The sequence below is a fragment of the Sarcophilus harrisii genome, chromosome 3 (genome assembly GCF_902635505.1).
Source record: "Sarcophilus harrisii chromosome 3, mSarHar1.11, whole genome shotgun sequence".
Taxonomy (NCBI): domain Eukaryota; kingdom Metazoa; phylum Chordata; class Mammalia; order Dasyuromorphia; family Dasyuridae; genus Sarcophilus; species Sarcophilus harrisii.
Window position 1 is genome coordinate 291,478,438 of NC_045428.1, and position 16,090 is coordinate 291,494,527.

Genomic DNA, 16,090 nt, shown 5'->3' on the forward strand with positions numbered 1-16,090 from the left:
CATTGAGTTTTAACTAGTTTCTTTCTGTGTGAATTAATTACAGACACCTGAAAGTGGAAATGATGAGCAGAGAAGTCAGGAGTTGGCTCACATGGAAGAGGCCCGAATGGTAATACTAAATAACCTTGAGGAACTTGAACAAAAGATTAAAGATCTCACTGATCAAATGGATGAATCCTCCAGAGAGGTAGGAGGCAGATGAACTCATTTCTCTTCCTCTATTCATCTTCTCTTTTTTCTTTCTTTCTTTCTTTTCTTTTTTTTTTTGGTTTTCTTTTTCTGGGGAGTGAAGAGAATGGTTAAAATTTTGCTGTTATTTATTATGGTGAAATTATGATGTCCAAATGAAGACACCAGCTCAATACCATCAGCAGTACACATTTATTGAGTCTCTGCTAAGTACAAAATAAGAGTGCAGATGTCTTAGTGAATCAGATTGAGGCAAAGATGTCAAGCTTTTATTTTTTTAATACCTTTTATACAATAACTTGTTTTTGTATAGTATAAGATTACCCTTTGGGGTCCTATAGCTAAAACACCCACTTTTATTTTAGTTTTCCTTAATAAATTATATATGTAACTTTTAAGGAAATAAAGAAGTTACTTACTTGTCTTACTTTTACTTGTCTTTGCTGGCAAGCCCTAGAAACATTCCTACATTTGTCATTGCTTGGAATCCTGTACTTTCATTCCAGGCTACGTGCGATCTTCACTTTGACTTTAGCAAAGAGAGCCAAGATATATGTAACTGCTCTCAAATTAGCTGGTGCTCAGCCTAGATACAAGAAATTGATATAATATGCTATGACTATCTTCTGAGATAGCTGTTCTCAAAGGATGGCCATCAAAACCCTGGACATCCCTGAGCCCCTTTCAGGAGATCCCAAGGTCAAAATTATTTTCATAATAGTCTTAAATTGCATTTTTCCTATTAAAATAGTCTTCTTTGTTATATAATTATATAGCTGTGTAAAGCTGAATTTTCTTGATAGACTGACTAAAAACAATACAAAGGATTGAATGCAAAAGCCAAATATTAAAAATATTTCTCAAAATTATGTCAAATCACTTCTTACTGTTTTTTTTTGGAAAATAAGATTATTTTTTGTTAAAAATGTTGTTTATGGTAAAATATAATAGATTTGTTATTGTTATTTTAGATGAATTAGTATTTTAAATTTTACCATTTTAAAATTTCTAATATAATAAATATCAATAAATATAACACCCATAAACAAATGTTCTTGGGGTCTTCAATAATTTTAAAGAGTGTAATAGAGTCCTAAAATTTAAAATTTGAAGGTTACTATTCCAAAGAGTAGGCAGAAGAAATATAAAGTAAAAGGAAAAATAGCTTTCCATAAAATAACTATGTTCAGATCTCAAAACTTTCATATAGTTGACTATATAGCTGAGACAACAAGCTGTCTCAATCAAGATTTTCTTGGTTTGGTGGTGTAAATGGAGAGATAAAAAAGCATTGACTCTAGAAATTAGAATCTGGATTCATATCTAATGCTTACCACTAATATGATTTTGGGCAAGTGATTACCTAACTGGACCTTAGTTTTCTTATCCTGTAAAATGAGGGGTGTTGAACTAGATAACATCTGCCAACTCTAGGTCTGTGATCTCATTTCTTGAAAGTTAACTCTGGAAAATATTTTGTGTTATTAGGGGGATATGGAATGCGCCCTTCTGGATGGCGAACAGAAATCAGAAACTGCTGAACTTATGAAAGAAAAGGAGATATTGGATCATCTAAATAGAAAGATAGCAGAACTTGAAAAGAACATCATTGGGGAAAAGACTAAGGTAAAAAAAAAAAAACAAATTAAAGCTTAAATGATTCTATTACTGATCAAATGCAGTTTTTGTCTCATGGATATATTTATATGTATTTTATTAAACTTGACATTTCAATTTTTTAAAAATTCACTAAGATGTTAAAAGTGGATGTATTACCTCTTGATTTCCATTACTGGTCACATTCTTATAATGACAGTACTCTATCTAGACAGACTCTAGAACATACATATGGGATAATATGGGATGGATTAAGTCAAATGATGAAGTGAAGGTACAATTTGAGTGAGTTATTCATCTATCCAGCTCAGAGAAAAAGATGTTTTACTAGCTGGTGTACATAACAGTCATGTTGTCTCTTTAGAACAATTAACTCTTATTTCTTTGGGTCCAAATAGTAGATGTATTATTTGGTGTAATTCTCTGTTGTTGGTATTTTTTACCTTTAAAACTTGAAATTGTACAATTATGAATCACATTTTTCAATTTCATTTGTTTTAAAGATGGGTGTTTGTTTTAGTATGGAGGCATCAATTGTAGGTGAGTTGATCTTGGCAAATATAGTTAAGTTGTTCCTCAGTACACTCCTCAATATTAAGTGAGGAATGTGAAAATCTAGTAAGTGACATGGCAGTAGGTGAGAGGTACCCTTGAATCACTGATTGGAGATTTCACTGGAAAAGGTTGCTCATAAGCAGTGTAGATCCCAAACTGGAGGGAAAAGGACCCAACCACTACCTTTATTTATTTCACTTTGTGCTGCTCACCTTTATAGCCATTAGAAGGAAATGAGACAGAGGAAGTAGGCTTCTTTCTCTTTCATGTACTCTCCCTTCTCTTCCCTCCCTCCATAATCAGATTATATATGTACTAATTAGATTGGAGGTGCATGTATGTACATGCACATGAAGATGTGTGGATATTTATGTAGTTATCTTTACCTGTGTGTCTTAGTGACATCTCAAACTCAATATCAACAAACCAAATGCATCATCACCATAAAACATCCAATCATTGTTCCTATTTTTTTAAATATACAATTATAAAATATATCTCTTTTCTATCTCTGCAATTTCTCTTACATTGGCCCCCTTCTTTCCACTCACATTGCCACCACTCTAAATTACATCTTCATCACCTCCTACCTACTAAGTATTCTCTTCCCTCTCCAATCCATCCTTCACATAGCTGCCAAAATCACCTTCCTAATCAACAAATATAGCTATCATTTTCTGGATTAATAAAACTTCCATGGACTTCATTTTGTCACTAAGATAATTGAGACATCTCACGAGTGCATTCTAGTCTACTTTATTTCATATTTCTACCTGTCACACATTCTTATGTTCCAGCAAACCTGGACCTCTTTCAGTTACCTGATCTTGTTCTTCTCTCTCCCACCTATATTTATTTACTCAGAACCTTCCATTTCTCTTTCTTTCTCTCTGTCTGCTGAAATCTTTCTTTTTCTAAGATTCATCTCAGTGCTTACTATTACCTGTATCCTCCTGAACAGATCTCTTAACCTCTTCGAACTTCAATGTTCTTATCTGGAAAATGAGCAATTGGACTAAATGATCCCTGAGGTTTCTTCCACTCCTAAACTCATGCTACTTTGGCCTCTTCCATGAAGTCCCCCAGCTGGCCCCTGCACCAGTCTCCACATGCCAGGTGAATGTGCTCTCTGCTTCAGTTTTCCCAGAGAATTTTGCCTGTTCCTCTCCTTTGTACTTACCTCATTCTGCTTCTCTTATGTCACAGTTATGTGCTTTCCTGTTTTCCCTCATTAAATCCTCCACATTGTAATGAATCTCTATATCCCCAAGCACTAGCAGTGCCTTGTATAATGAAGATACTATATAAGTAATTGTTATTATAATTTCAGTTAATGCCAAAGCCTTAAAGGACAAAATAATACTAAATAATAATTTAGAGAGGCCATAAAAAGAGTACAGAAGTTGGAGTCAGGGGAAACCTGGGTTTCAATCCCAGTTCTGCTACTTAACTAAGTGACCACTGACTAGTTCATCTAATCTCTTTGGGACCCAGTTTCCTTATGTGTAAAAAGATGATAATATTTTCACTTCTACTTCACCAGATACAAATTTTTTAAAAAGACAAGTCCTTTGCAACCTATGTAAATGTCATTTCTTATTGCTGAATTAAATGAAATATCGATTGGGCGGGTATATATATGTACATACATATATAAACAAACATACATAAATAATCTATATAATACATGCATTATGTTCATATATTATACCATAAGCAAGTGTGTATTGTATAAATTTATATAAATTGTGTAATACTAGAGATCTGGAAAAGATCAGAGATTACTTACTCTAGTACCCCTTCATCTTACAAATAAGATTACTTAGGCCTGAAAAAGTTGAATGATTTGCCTCAAGTTAAATTGTTGTAAGGATTAAATATGATAATATGTTTTATAAATCACATTTTGTAAATCATGACCCTGTGTGACCCCATTTGGGCTTTTCTTGGCAAAGATACTAAATTTCCTTCTCCAGATCATTTAACAGATAAGGAAACTGAGGCAAACTGGATGAAGTGAATTCCTCAGCATTACCCCAGTAGTAAGTGCCTAAGGCCAGATTTGAACTCCTGATTCCAGTCCTGGTGCTCAAAATCATACATTATTATAATAAATGAAAGGCATTAAGCCCCTATTAATGGCAGATCCAGGCCCCACCATCTGCTATATATATGTTTGTTTATACTCTAAAGCTTCTTCTAATTCTTTATCATCCCATATGTATGCAAGTTATTACATATGAATGCTGTGTGATAGGTATTTTATGTATATATGAGACACATACATATATAAACATACACACACACTTATTTATATACACCAACTTTCATCCTTCTTTTCACTATCTTTCCTTTCTTGATTGAAAATTGGCAAAGACATTCATAGAATTTTTTATATTCCAAGGATATATTTATGATTTACTAAAGTACCAGTGAAAACTAGTGTCCTGTGCTAACTAGTCACAGATGCAACTTGGTTAAGTAGCATGATAAAATGTTTATCATGGAAGCAAACATATCACCATGTCCTTCATCATCATCTATATGTCTATATGGATGCTCCAATTCTCTGATGCCATGGTTCCCTATACTTGTTTCTTCATAGTACTTGGAAATATTTCATAAGTTTGTCCTTCATTTTTTGGAATTCTTGGTTATTTCTCCTTTGAGTTATTTGGCATCTATTAGTCTCCTTTTTTCTTCTTTCTTGTGTAATGTTATTTGTTTTTTTTTTTTTTTTGTTTGTTTTTTTTTTTTTTAATAGCCTTTTATTTACAGGATATATACATGGGTAACTTTACAGCATTAACAATTGCCAAACCTCTTGTTCCAATTTTCACCTCTTACCCCCCTCCCTAGATGGCAGGATGACCAGTAGATGTTAAATATATTAAAATATAACTTAGATACACAATAAGTATACATGACCAAAACATTATTTTGCTGTACAAAAAGAATCAGACTCTGAATTATTGTACAATTAGCTTGTGAAGGAAATCAAAAATGCATGTGTGCATAAATATAGGGATTAGAATTCAATGTAATGGTTTTTAGTCATCTCCCAGAGTTCTTTTCTGGGCATAGCTAGTTCAGTTCATTACTGCTCCATTAGAAATGATTTGGTTGATCTGTTGCTGAGGATGGCCTGATCCATCAGAACTGGTCATCATCTAGTATTGTTGTAGAAGTATATAATGATCTCCTGGTCCTGCTCATTTCACTCAGCATCAGTTCGTGTAAGTCTCTCAGGCCTTTCTGAAATCATCCTGTTGGTCATTTCTTACAGAACAGTAATATTCCATAATTTTCATATACCACAATTTATTCAGCCATTCTCCAACTGATGGACATCCATTCAGTTTCCAGTTTCTAGCCACTACAAAAGGGCTGCCACAAACATTCGTGCACATACAGGTCCCTTTCCCTTCTTTATAATCTCTTTGGGATATAATCCAGTAGTAACACTGCTGGATCAAAGGGTATGCACAGTTTGATAACTTTTTGAGCATAGTTCAAACTACTCTCAAAATGGTTGGATTACGTTCACAACTCCACCAACAATGCATCAATGTCCCAGTTTTCCCACATCCCCTCCAACAATCATCATTATTTTTCCTGTCATCTTAGCCAATCTGACAGGTGTGTGAGTGGTATCTTAGAGTTGTCTTAATTTGCATTTCTCTGATTAATAATGACTTGGAGCATCTTTTCATATGACTAGAAATAGTTTCAATTTCTTCATCTGAGAATTGTCTGTTCATATCCTTTGACCATTTTCAATTGGAGAATGGCTTGATTTTTATAAATTAGAGTTAATTCTCTATATATTTTGGAAATGAGGCCTTTATCAGAACCTTTGACTGTAAAATATTTTCCCAGTTTATTTAGCTTCCTTTCTAATCTTGTCTGCATTAGTTTTGTTTGTACAAAAACTTTTCAGTTTGGTATAATCGAAATTTTCTATTTTGTGATCAGTAATGATCTCTAGTTCTGCTTTGGTCATAAAGACCTTCCCCTTCCACAGGTCTGAGAGGTAAACTATCCTATGTTCCTCTAATTCATTAATAATTTCATTCTTTATGCCTAGGTCATGAACCCATTTTGACCTTATCTTGGTGTACGGCGTGTAATGTTATTTGAAAGGCTATTCTGAACAAGAGCTGTATACTCATGAAAGAAGGCTTAGATTTAGAATGACTGAGACTCGAGAATTCCCTTGTCCTTGGAGAGAATGCAATGGCCAAGTCCTTGAAACCTGGGACTTGAAACCCCATGATATTATGAAATGTGACTTTTTCCATTTACCTGCCTTAGGACTTCATCAGATTCTCTTGAGACTAAGTCCTTTTGAATTTCTTCCAAGAAAAATATTACAAATCCTATGAGATTTTTCATATTCTTCCAGATACAATCTCTCAAAGGGTAGGAGGCTTATCTATTAACCAATATTTTCTTTCAGGAAATGGAGTAAGTTAAACCAATGACAGAACTTATTTCCCCTCTTTCCTTTTTCTAATCAAATTAATTAAAGGTATACCTATTTTGTTAGTTTTTTTCATAAAACCAACTCAGTTTTATTTATTAATTAAATAGTTTTCTTACTTTCATTTTTATTAATCTCCCCTTTTATTTTCAAAGTTTCAAATTTTGTATTTAATTGAAGGTTTTTAATTTGTTCTTTTTTTTAAGCTTTTTTAGTTATAAGCCCAATTCATTGATTTTTTCTTTCTCTATTTTATACAAGTAAGCATCTAGAGGTGTAAAATTTCCCCTAATAACTGCTTTGGCTACATCCAAAATATTTTGGTATGTTGTCTCATTATTATTATTCTCTTAGATGAAGTTATTGATTGTGTCTATGATTTGTTGTTTCACCCATTCATTCTTTAGGATTAGATTATTTAGTTTTCAATTAATTTTTGGTCTATTTTCCTCTGGCCTTTTATTGCATGTGATTTTTATTGCATCATCTGAAAAAAATGCATTTGCTATTTCTGCCTTCCCACATTTCATTTTGAGGTTTTTATGCTCTTAATACATGGTCAATTTTTGTATAGGTTCCAGTTATCACCAAGAAAAAAGTATACCCCTTTCTGCCTCCATTCAATTTTCTCCAAAGATCTATCATACCTAACTTTTCTAAAATTTTGCTTACCTCCTTAACTTTTTTCTTATTTATTTTGTGGTTTGATTTATCTAGCAGAACTTATTTTCCACAGAGAATTTGCTGTGATAACTCCCTCCCGCTCTGGTCTCTGTATTTCCACTTCAGATATTGTAAGAGCTCTGAAGGAGTTTTAAGTAGATAGAAACTTGATTCAGATACAGCCTTCTCCAAGAAGCCTTTCCTTAATCCCTCTGGCCACTAGTGCCTTTCTTTTTCTGATTACTCTTATACTCTTTCTGTATTTCTTGTGTGTACCTGGAAATATACACACATTCTAATCTATTAGAATGAGAGCAGGGGTGAGATTTTTGGTTTTGGTTTATGGTTCTTGGCTTTGTTTTGCTTTTGTTTGTATTTCTATCGCTTAACATGATGTCCAGCAAATAATAAGCACATAATAAATGCTTATTAATTCATCAAAGAGAAATGCACATGTAGGTTGTTTGAAATTCTATAAAGTTGTGTATTGATAGTTTCACCAATATCTTTAGGCTATAAGTTGAGGTTCTGAGGTTTTGCTAGAAATTTAGGAAGTACCTGATTAACATTTACAACTATTGGGATATTACAGCATGCTTGGGAATGACACATCCAACTTCCCTGTCAATGACTCAATCATTGATTGTTAAAAGAAAGTATGTCTATATTCACAAATTTATTAATTACCCAGTTATATGATAAGCATTGTGTTATGAAGAAAAAAAAATAGGGCTTTTATTCATCAAAACTAAGAAAAATGGCTGTGATGTAGAGAGGGTAGAGAAAGTAGCAATCTAGAAATAGGGGAGCAAATGTGTGTTGAAATACTGCAATGCTGAAAATGCAGAACCTTATTTTCTAAGACAAATTAAATGTAGCTATTACTAGTTTGGGCCAGTGAAGTGGTACAATAGATAGAGTATCAAGCCTGAAAAAGGAAGAATCATTTTCCTGAATTCAACTTTATCCTCAGACACTTTCAAGTTGTGGGATCCTGGGCAAATCACTTTAACTCTGATTGCCTCAGTTGCCTTATCTGTAAAATGAGCTAGAGCTAAAATGGCAACAACCCATTCTAATAGTATCTTTATCAAGAAAATCCCAAAAGAGGTCTCAAAGAGACAGAAACAATTGGCAGTGACTAAACAACAATAATTATCAGTTCATACCACCTGAATCTTTTTTTTTAATCTAACCAAAAAATGTATGGCCATGGAAAGTATTATATCTTGAAGAAACCAGTAAAACTTATAGGCTTTTCCACATCTTCCCTAAGAAATTTTAAGATGCTATCAAAACAAAACAAAAAGCTGAGTGTTTTGGAGATTGAGAATAAAGAAACATTTAAATCATTAGATTTCTAATGCCTTATAAGAGAGGTGACGGAGTTAGTTGAAGTGTAGAACATATGCTTTTATATGTGACCAACATGGGGATTTGTTTTATTTGACTGTGCACATCGGTGAGAAAGGTTATGTTTTCTGGTTTTTTTTTCCTTTCTTTTCTTTATGGGAATGGAGGTAGAGAGGGTTAGCAAAGTACTGCCCTCTTCCCAAAAAGAAAAGAAAAGGAGGGCATTGAGGCATTTTAAAGAAAATACACAGAAGACAATAAAAGAAATATCAGAAGGTAATAATAGACAAAAGAATAGCTTTAAAAACAATGTAGATAATTTATACTCTAAAAATAAACCATAAGCTGTGCAATAATAATATTTTATGATTTCATGTAGTGATTTTTGGTTATATTTTACATAATGAAAATCTTCTTTAATGTGTGTAAAGATACATTTTTCTAAAAGGAAAAAAAGTCTGGAAAGTAAAGTGATGGAAATAGTATTCATTTCCAGGAAAATGACTTCTGCCCAAATGCCTTTTCCTCCAGAGTTAGAATAGATGTTTTTATTTGTTTCCACTTTTCAAAAGCTAAATTTAGCATCTTATGTTGTTTAAAAAAAAAAAAACAATCAAAGACCATAAATCTCAAAAGTTAATCTGTTTTACCTCTCATATGGAAAGTGATACTTCCTTCTCTAATCACCTGTTTAAACTAAGCTTCACAACTGCAAGAACTTCCTGAACTATAAATAGAAGAGAGAAGTATTATTTTCTTATTGGCTCAGTGTCTGTACCTGAGTGGTTTCTTGGAGTGATATTCCTTCTTCTGTAAGTTGGGCAGTTGTCCACCTGTTATTCATTCTCTGTCCTGATCCTACTTCTCCTCTTTGCATTCTTCTATAGCCTATTGCTTTGACTGAGCTTTATTGAATGAAGCCACAAATAGGGACTATGGTACTTGCTTTCTTTCTTCTCCTAGCTACCCCTTTGTCTGCAACTGCAAAGGCCTTGAATCTTCTCAGAAAGAAGCTGCTATGTAAATATAAGGTATTCTTTTTATTTATTATAGTTTTTGGTTTGTTTGTTTTTAGTTGCTTAGCATCATGCTGTGGTCTCTAAGTTATGAAGGTGTTTTTGATAGCAACAATAATTTGTTTACAAACCAAGACAACTATGCATTTTAAGTAGTGTTGCTTTTTAAATGACTGAATAAAGGTTTAAACTCAAAAAATACTAGTTCTTTGATGCTTGAACTAAAATCTATAGTGGAATAACCTTTCTCTATCATTTTTGCCTTTCTGACAAAAATAAGCATGACAATAAGATGTTAATAATAGATGTAAATAGAGATAAATTATTAGATGAAATCTATCTGCTATTAGGGTAGGGCAGGTAGTGGTCTTAAACAATGGGAAATGGCAAGGAAAGAGTAAATGACATTTCATCCTAGATACAAGGCCAAAAAGTGTGTTACCTTTAAAAAGAATTTTTTTTAAGTTGCAATCTGAAAAGTCATAAGTTGAAACCAACTTATACTGTGGAATTAACGTTTCTAGGTGAGTAAATGTTTCTATCTGTCTTTGACATTAGACGTCACAGGCATCATTAAATCATATAGAAGCATAGATAGTTTTGTAGATAAAATTTAGTATTTATGCAGATTAGTACAAGGGAATTTTCCTTGGGATCTGTATGTTAAGATTTAGTTCCCAGACCTATTAAGACTGAAAAACCTCAATTTCCAGGAGTTAGAATTCTCTTGTTTGATTTCTGCAAAAATAGAGTTTTGAGTATCCACTATTTATTGTCTTGTCTTTAATCAATCAGTCTTAAATCCAAAATGTGGCTATGTAGACAGGGTAAACAAAACTACCTTTTTATCAAGAAAAAATTTAGAATGAGGGTATCCTCTGGAGAAGGAAATAGAAAACCAATGTGGTAAATTTTTCATTCTAAATCTTAGAATTATTTGACATATACAGATCAGTCCCTGAAGCAATTTATGTTGGGGTATAGCAGGCAGGTATAAGGGAAGGAAAAAATAGTAATTTCTGGGTAATTGTGATGGGATCTGACATAAATATCATATTTTATGGTTTAAAGAAAAAAAGATTTAGAAAATGGAAAGGAGAAATGCTATCAAATCAGGTAAAGGTTATTCTATTTCTTAACGCTTGAAGAATTGGGAATTTCTCACTCAAGACCAAAACATTGTTTGGACAAAAATGGCATCAATTATTCTTTGAAAATGTCATAGTTATTGGACTATGAAGTCTGAATTTGTAAAAACAAACAAAAAACAAAAACACTTTGTAGAAATTTCTGGCTGTATTTTCCCTTTAATTAAAACAAACTCCAAGGTTGTGTGTGTGTGTGTGTGTGTGTGTGTGTGTGTAAGAAATTTAAAAAGGAAGTGCTGCAAAAAAACAAATATAAATTTCAAAAATATCCTATTATTAAGAGAAGCAGTGTTACCATGGATAACAAATTAGTCTTAGAACCATAAAGTCCTGGGTTCAAGTCCTGACTAGCACGTGTTGAATTTGTAACTTAGAGTGAGTCAGTTAACATTTCAGTATCCTCAGAAACCCTCTGAATAATAGAAAAATTTTAACCTAAGTTGGCAAAGAATATTTTCTCACCCAGGATAGCCTGATACCATGATCACTAATTCAGTCACTGTTCTTATCCTTATTAATATCATTGTGATGCTAAACTATAACAACATTTTCTTTTAAAGCTAGAAAATTTTCTTCAAGTATAATAAAGACAATTTGAACAAAGCAATTTCAGTAAGGGGATTCCTCTTATAGCAATATCTTATAGTTTGATCCTTTATACAGCATCCCCAGTCTCAGTACAATTGTAAACTTCTTAAAGTTTGAGAAGTTTTAAGTTATCAGAGTTTTTTAAATGTTTAAGTTATTAAAACTAAAAAAAAAAATCACTAAGATTTTAGGGACATCCTGTGACTATTATCTTTCCTTATTTTCAGAGAAAATGAAACACGAGAAAGGTAAATTGGTAATTGTTTTGTTAGCTCTGCTTCCTTTAGTGCTAATGATGCTTTGAGTGCTTCTGACACCAAGAATGAGATCAAGAGTAATGCTGAGAAGTCCAAGATGCTTCAGTATTGGTTGTTTGTACTTAATAGGGGTAAAGAGTTCAAGGCAAATACCAGTATACTGCAAGTGGTTTCTTTCCCCCACTTCTCAAAAAGGTTATTAGTGGTATCAATTAAAGCCAACATCATGACATCATCCCATATCAAGTATGGTTAGGATGAGATGAATTAAAGTGATGTTTTTCTTACCATCTTTTATTCTCCTCATTCTTTTGAAAGGTTTACTTACCTTGGTATAACGTATAAGGGAAGGAAAAAAATAATAATTTCTAGGGAATTATGACACAAATATCATATATTCAACAATTAATTTCCAGGGATATTCATGTTGATAATGAAATTGATACATGCATTGCTTTGTTTGGGAGGCTCTGAAAGAAAGTATGGGAAAGGAAAGGTATTAGACTGATTACCAAGCTGAAGATCTACAGAGCCATTGTGCGGACTTCATTGTTGTACACCTGTGAAACCTGTACAGTATGTATATAAGTGCCATCCCAGGAAACTGAATCACTTTCATTTGAATTGTCTTGGGAAGATTATGATGATCACCTGGCAGGATGAGGTACCAGACTTTGAGTTCCTTTCTCAAATTAAAACTTCCAGACATTTCAACTCTACTGCAGAGAGCACAAGTCTGCTAGGCTGACCACATTGTTCAAATGACAAATGTATACTTGCTGAAAAGATTATTTTATGGGGAACTCACATAGGACAAGTGGTCACAAGGTAATCAGAAAAAGCGATACAAAGATACTCTCAAGCTCTCTCTTTAAAAGTTTAGACTTGATTGTATGACATAAGTAACATTGGCACAAGACTGCCTAGCATGGCGTGCCCTCATCAGGGAAGATACTGTGCTCTATAAGCAAAGCATAATTGAATTAACTCAGAAGAAGCGTGAGATGTTCAAAGTTAGAGAATCCAACCCATATGTTCATAGGGACTATTTGTGTCCAACCTGTGGCAGAGCATTCTTATCTTGTATCTGATCAGCCACAATCAGAAACACTGTAACTCAACATAGTGATGTCATTTTGGTCCTCTTTAAGAATGAAGAACTACAACCAATGAGGATTATTCATTCTATTCAACTCATTCAACATTTACTTGTTTACTGTGTTCCAGTCACAAAGACAAAATCATAATTGGCTTTTCTTCTAATGGTTGTGTTTCTGATATTTGATAGCACCAGCAATTTTTGAGTCACCTCTACCTTCATAGTCAATCTCACACTTTCACTTTTCTGTCTTCTGATGTGGATGCCATCTGATTTCTTATCTTTCCAGTCTCACAGAAAAGTAACAGAAATTAATTTGTCTACTAATATTTTCCACTAGTTCTCTTGCCACTTGACTCAGGTAACTGCTGAGGTGGAAATAGGTTTGAATTTGAAGTTGGAATGCTTGCTTTCAAATCCTTGCTCTGCTCCTGATTACCTGGTATGGAAGTTTGAGCTTGGGCAAGTCACTTCTCATCACTGGGCTGAATTTATTCATCTTTAAAATGAAGATATTTAATTAGATGAGGGTTTTTTTTTATCTTTTATTGTATCATCTACCCCTTTGGCTATAGGTGAAGCCTATGGACCCCTTTCTTAGAATTAAATATGTAAACTTACCAAAGAAATCAACTCTATTATCAGAATACTTAAAAAAAAAAAAAAAAAAGCAAGTTGATTGACCCTAGGTTAACACCCCCATCAACCAAATTATCTCTATGGTTTTCTAGCTTTAAATTCTTTGCATGAGCCCCTCCCTTCTCCCTCCTCCAGAAAAATCACTTTTCTTTCTCATAAGCTAGGTCTGGAAACTTGCCTTGAACTATTTCAAGCTTTTAACTTACAAAATGAATAATTTTCTGATGATACACAAGTGGCATTAACAAATTCATAGAACTTCTAAAAGTACACATCTTAGATCAAGAGAATATGCTGCTTGTTTCCTGAGAAAATGCAATTTCAATCAGGAATGTGGTATAAATTCCATTGTCTTTTAAGCCTGGAACACATAAGTAGGTGGTTCTCTGCAAAGTTGTTTTATTTATTTTGTCTTCATTTTTTTGTGGGATTTTTTTTTGTTGACTGACTATAGAATAATTTGTTTATTGGTACCACTTCCTTTTTTAAAGATGGGCAGCAGGAAGGAGAGGTAAGGAAAGAAAGGGGGTGGGTGGGACTACTGCTAATCAGACTGTTAAATTTAAGAATGAAGGAACAACTGAATCAAAGGTGTATGATTCCACCTTGTAGTTACCTTTATGCTGCTTTGTCCCAGTAACTAATACAACAGTCTATTTCTATTCCCACAAGCTGTCTGGCTCATCTTTTTTATTTGTCATCCACACCGGTAATGATTACTCACTCCTGGTTGGGAGTTTAAGGTAATTCTATTCTTCTATTTTCTGAACTTCAGGAGAAGGTAAAGCTTGATGCTGAGAGGGAAAAACTAGAGAGGCTGCAGGAAATATACTCCGAGCAGAAGACCCAGCTTGACAATTGCCCTGAGTCCATGAGGGAACAGTTACAGCAGCAACTGAAGAGGGTCAGTAGCAAACAGGAATGCACCACTTAAATTTTTTCAAATTTTCCTTTTTTTTGTTTTTTTTGTTTTTTTTTTTTAAGTGTCCAATTTCCTCTCACTCATGTAGATCATAGCGCAAAATGTGTCCTTAGCTGTCTGCTGGTTTAATGAATACATCATTGAAGTGCATGGTGACCATGGAAATAGAGCTTTTAAGGAGCCAAAATGAAAATCATGAAACACTCATGATTCTCCACTTCTCATCTCCTCCCCATGTCCCCCCAAAAAGAACCTGCCTTTTTGGTTAGTGTCCTAGTTTAGAAGGCAAAAGTATATTAGAGCTGAGACATTGGGTGAACCTATGTCGGTTTTAGTTAGGAGTCACAGCTGTTCAGGAATTGTAACTGATACCTGGCATTCCAGCATTGAAATTAGCTAGCGTTAATAATTGACACTTGTTACCCTGGGTTTCCTATTTGCTGTGTAGTGATTGCTGTTTGCTATGTTGGCTGTTTAATATTTTTCTAAGCTTGCTTTGTAATCTGTCCCCAAAGTAGCCATTTTTCAGACTGCTTATCTTTCACCTGTTTTGATGTTTATTTCTTTTCTTTTAGCTTTCTAGTGACATCACACTAAAATCATTATTATCTAAGCCACACACCAGAGTACACAGTATTATTCAGTGCTCTCAAATTGTACCATTAGCTATTATTGCTTGAAAAAACCTTACTGCACCATAGAAATGTCTAGTCTAACTTGTATTGGCTAAAATTCGATTCCATGAATATTATATTGCCCCAGTGTTCATTCATTTGTTGGTTTATTTTTTAAATTCCTATTCTGTGCCAGACGTGTTTCAGTGCTAAGAAAACAAGGAAAAGATGAGATTGGTTCTCAAACATCTTGCATTCTACTGAGCTGATTTTGTATAGATGAAAATGAAATTAGATGCCCACCCATTTTCACAGATATGTTCCCAAAATTTAAAGTTTTGTTGCAACATGAATGCCAGATTTTGTTCTTCATAAAGAACAAATTGAATTAAAATATTGGAGAAATACATTGTCTTGAAAGCAAAATTATGATGTAAAGAGATTTAGCCCCAGAAGAGTAGCCATTAATCAGTGAAAAATAAAGTTAGTTTATTCATTGTATCACATTTTTCTCTCTTTAGAAAGTTAAAAAGTGAGCCGTTGTAAAAACAGCAGCTATTGAGAAATTCCTTAAGATTGTTTTTTTTTTTTTTAACAATGTGTGAACTTTTATCATTAATTTAAATCATTCACCTCTTAGAATCTCAGTAGGGTAAGAAATCTTTAACAGAAATGTAATTTAATATTACAATTGAGCTTCCTGATTTTTTAAAAGGCATTCATTTCAAGTAACTTGAATGCTGAATAAAGAGTGTAGTATCTACTGCTTTAACTAGTGTTATTCCAAATAGATTCAAAAATTAAATTGCCCTCCTTTAGTCAATTATTGTGGAAAGCTGGATATAATCCAATAAATTGAAACTTTGCTGATGTGTCAGGACCATAATTCTAGAGGAAAAACTGTGTTACACACACACACATACACACATACACACATGCCTAAAATA

General features: G+C 33.4%; 1 protein-coding gene across 12 annotated transcripts in view; it reads left to right on the plus strand.

Moving 5' to 3' along the window:
- PHLDB2 (pleckstrin homology like domain family B member 2) overlaps window positions 1–16,090 on the plus strand; it is a 142,492-nt gene that overhangs the window by 59,825 nt on the left and 66,577 nt on the right. For 10 of the 12 annotated variants that reach the window (XM_031959645.1, XM_031959644.1, XM_031959643.1 and 7 more), the window contains 3 exons: window positions 44–187; window positions 1,678–1,815; window positions 14,383–14,511. In XM_031959645.1, coding sequence (XP_031815505.1) covers window positions 44–187; window positions 1,678–1,815; window positions 14,383–14,511 — 411 coding nt within the window. The remainder of the gene's footprint in view (window positions 1–43; window positions 188–1,677; window positions 1,816–14,382; window positions 14,512–16,090) is intronic. The other 2 variants (XM_031959648.1, XM_031959653.1) reach the window with 1 other exon arrangement.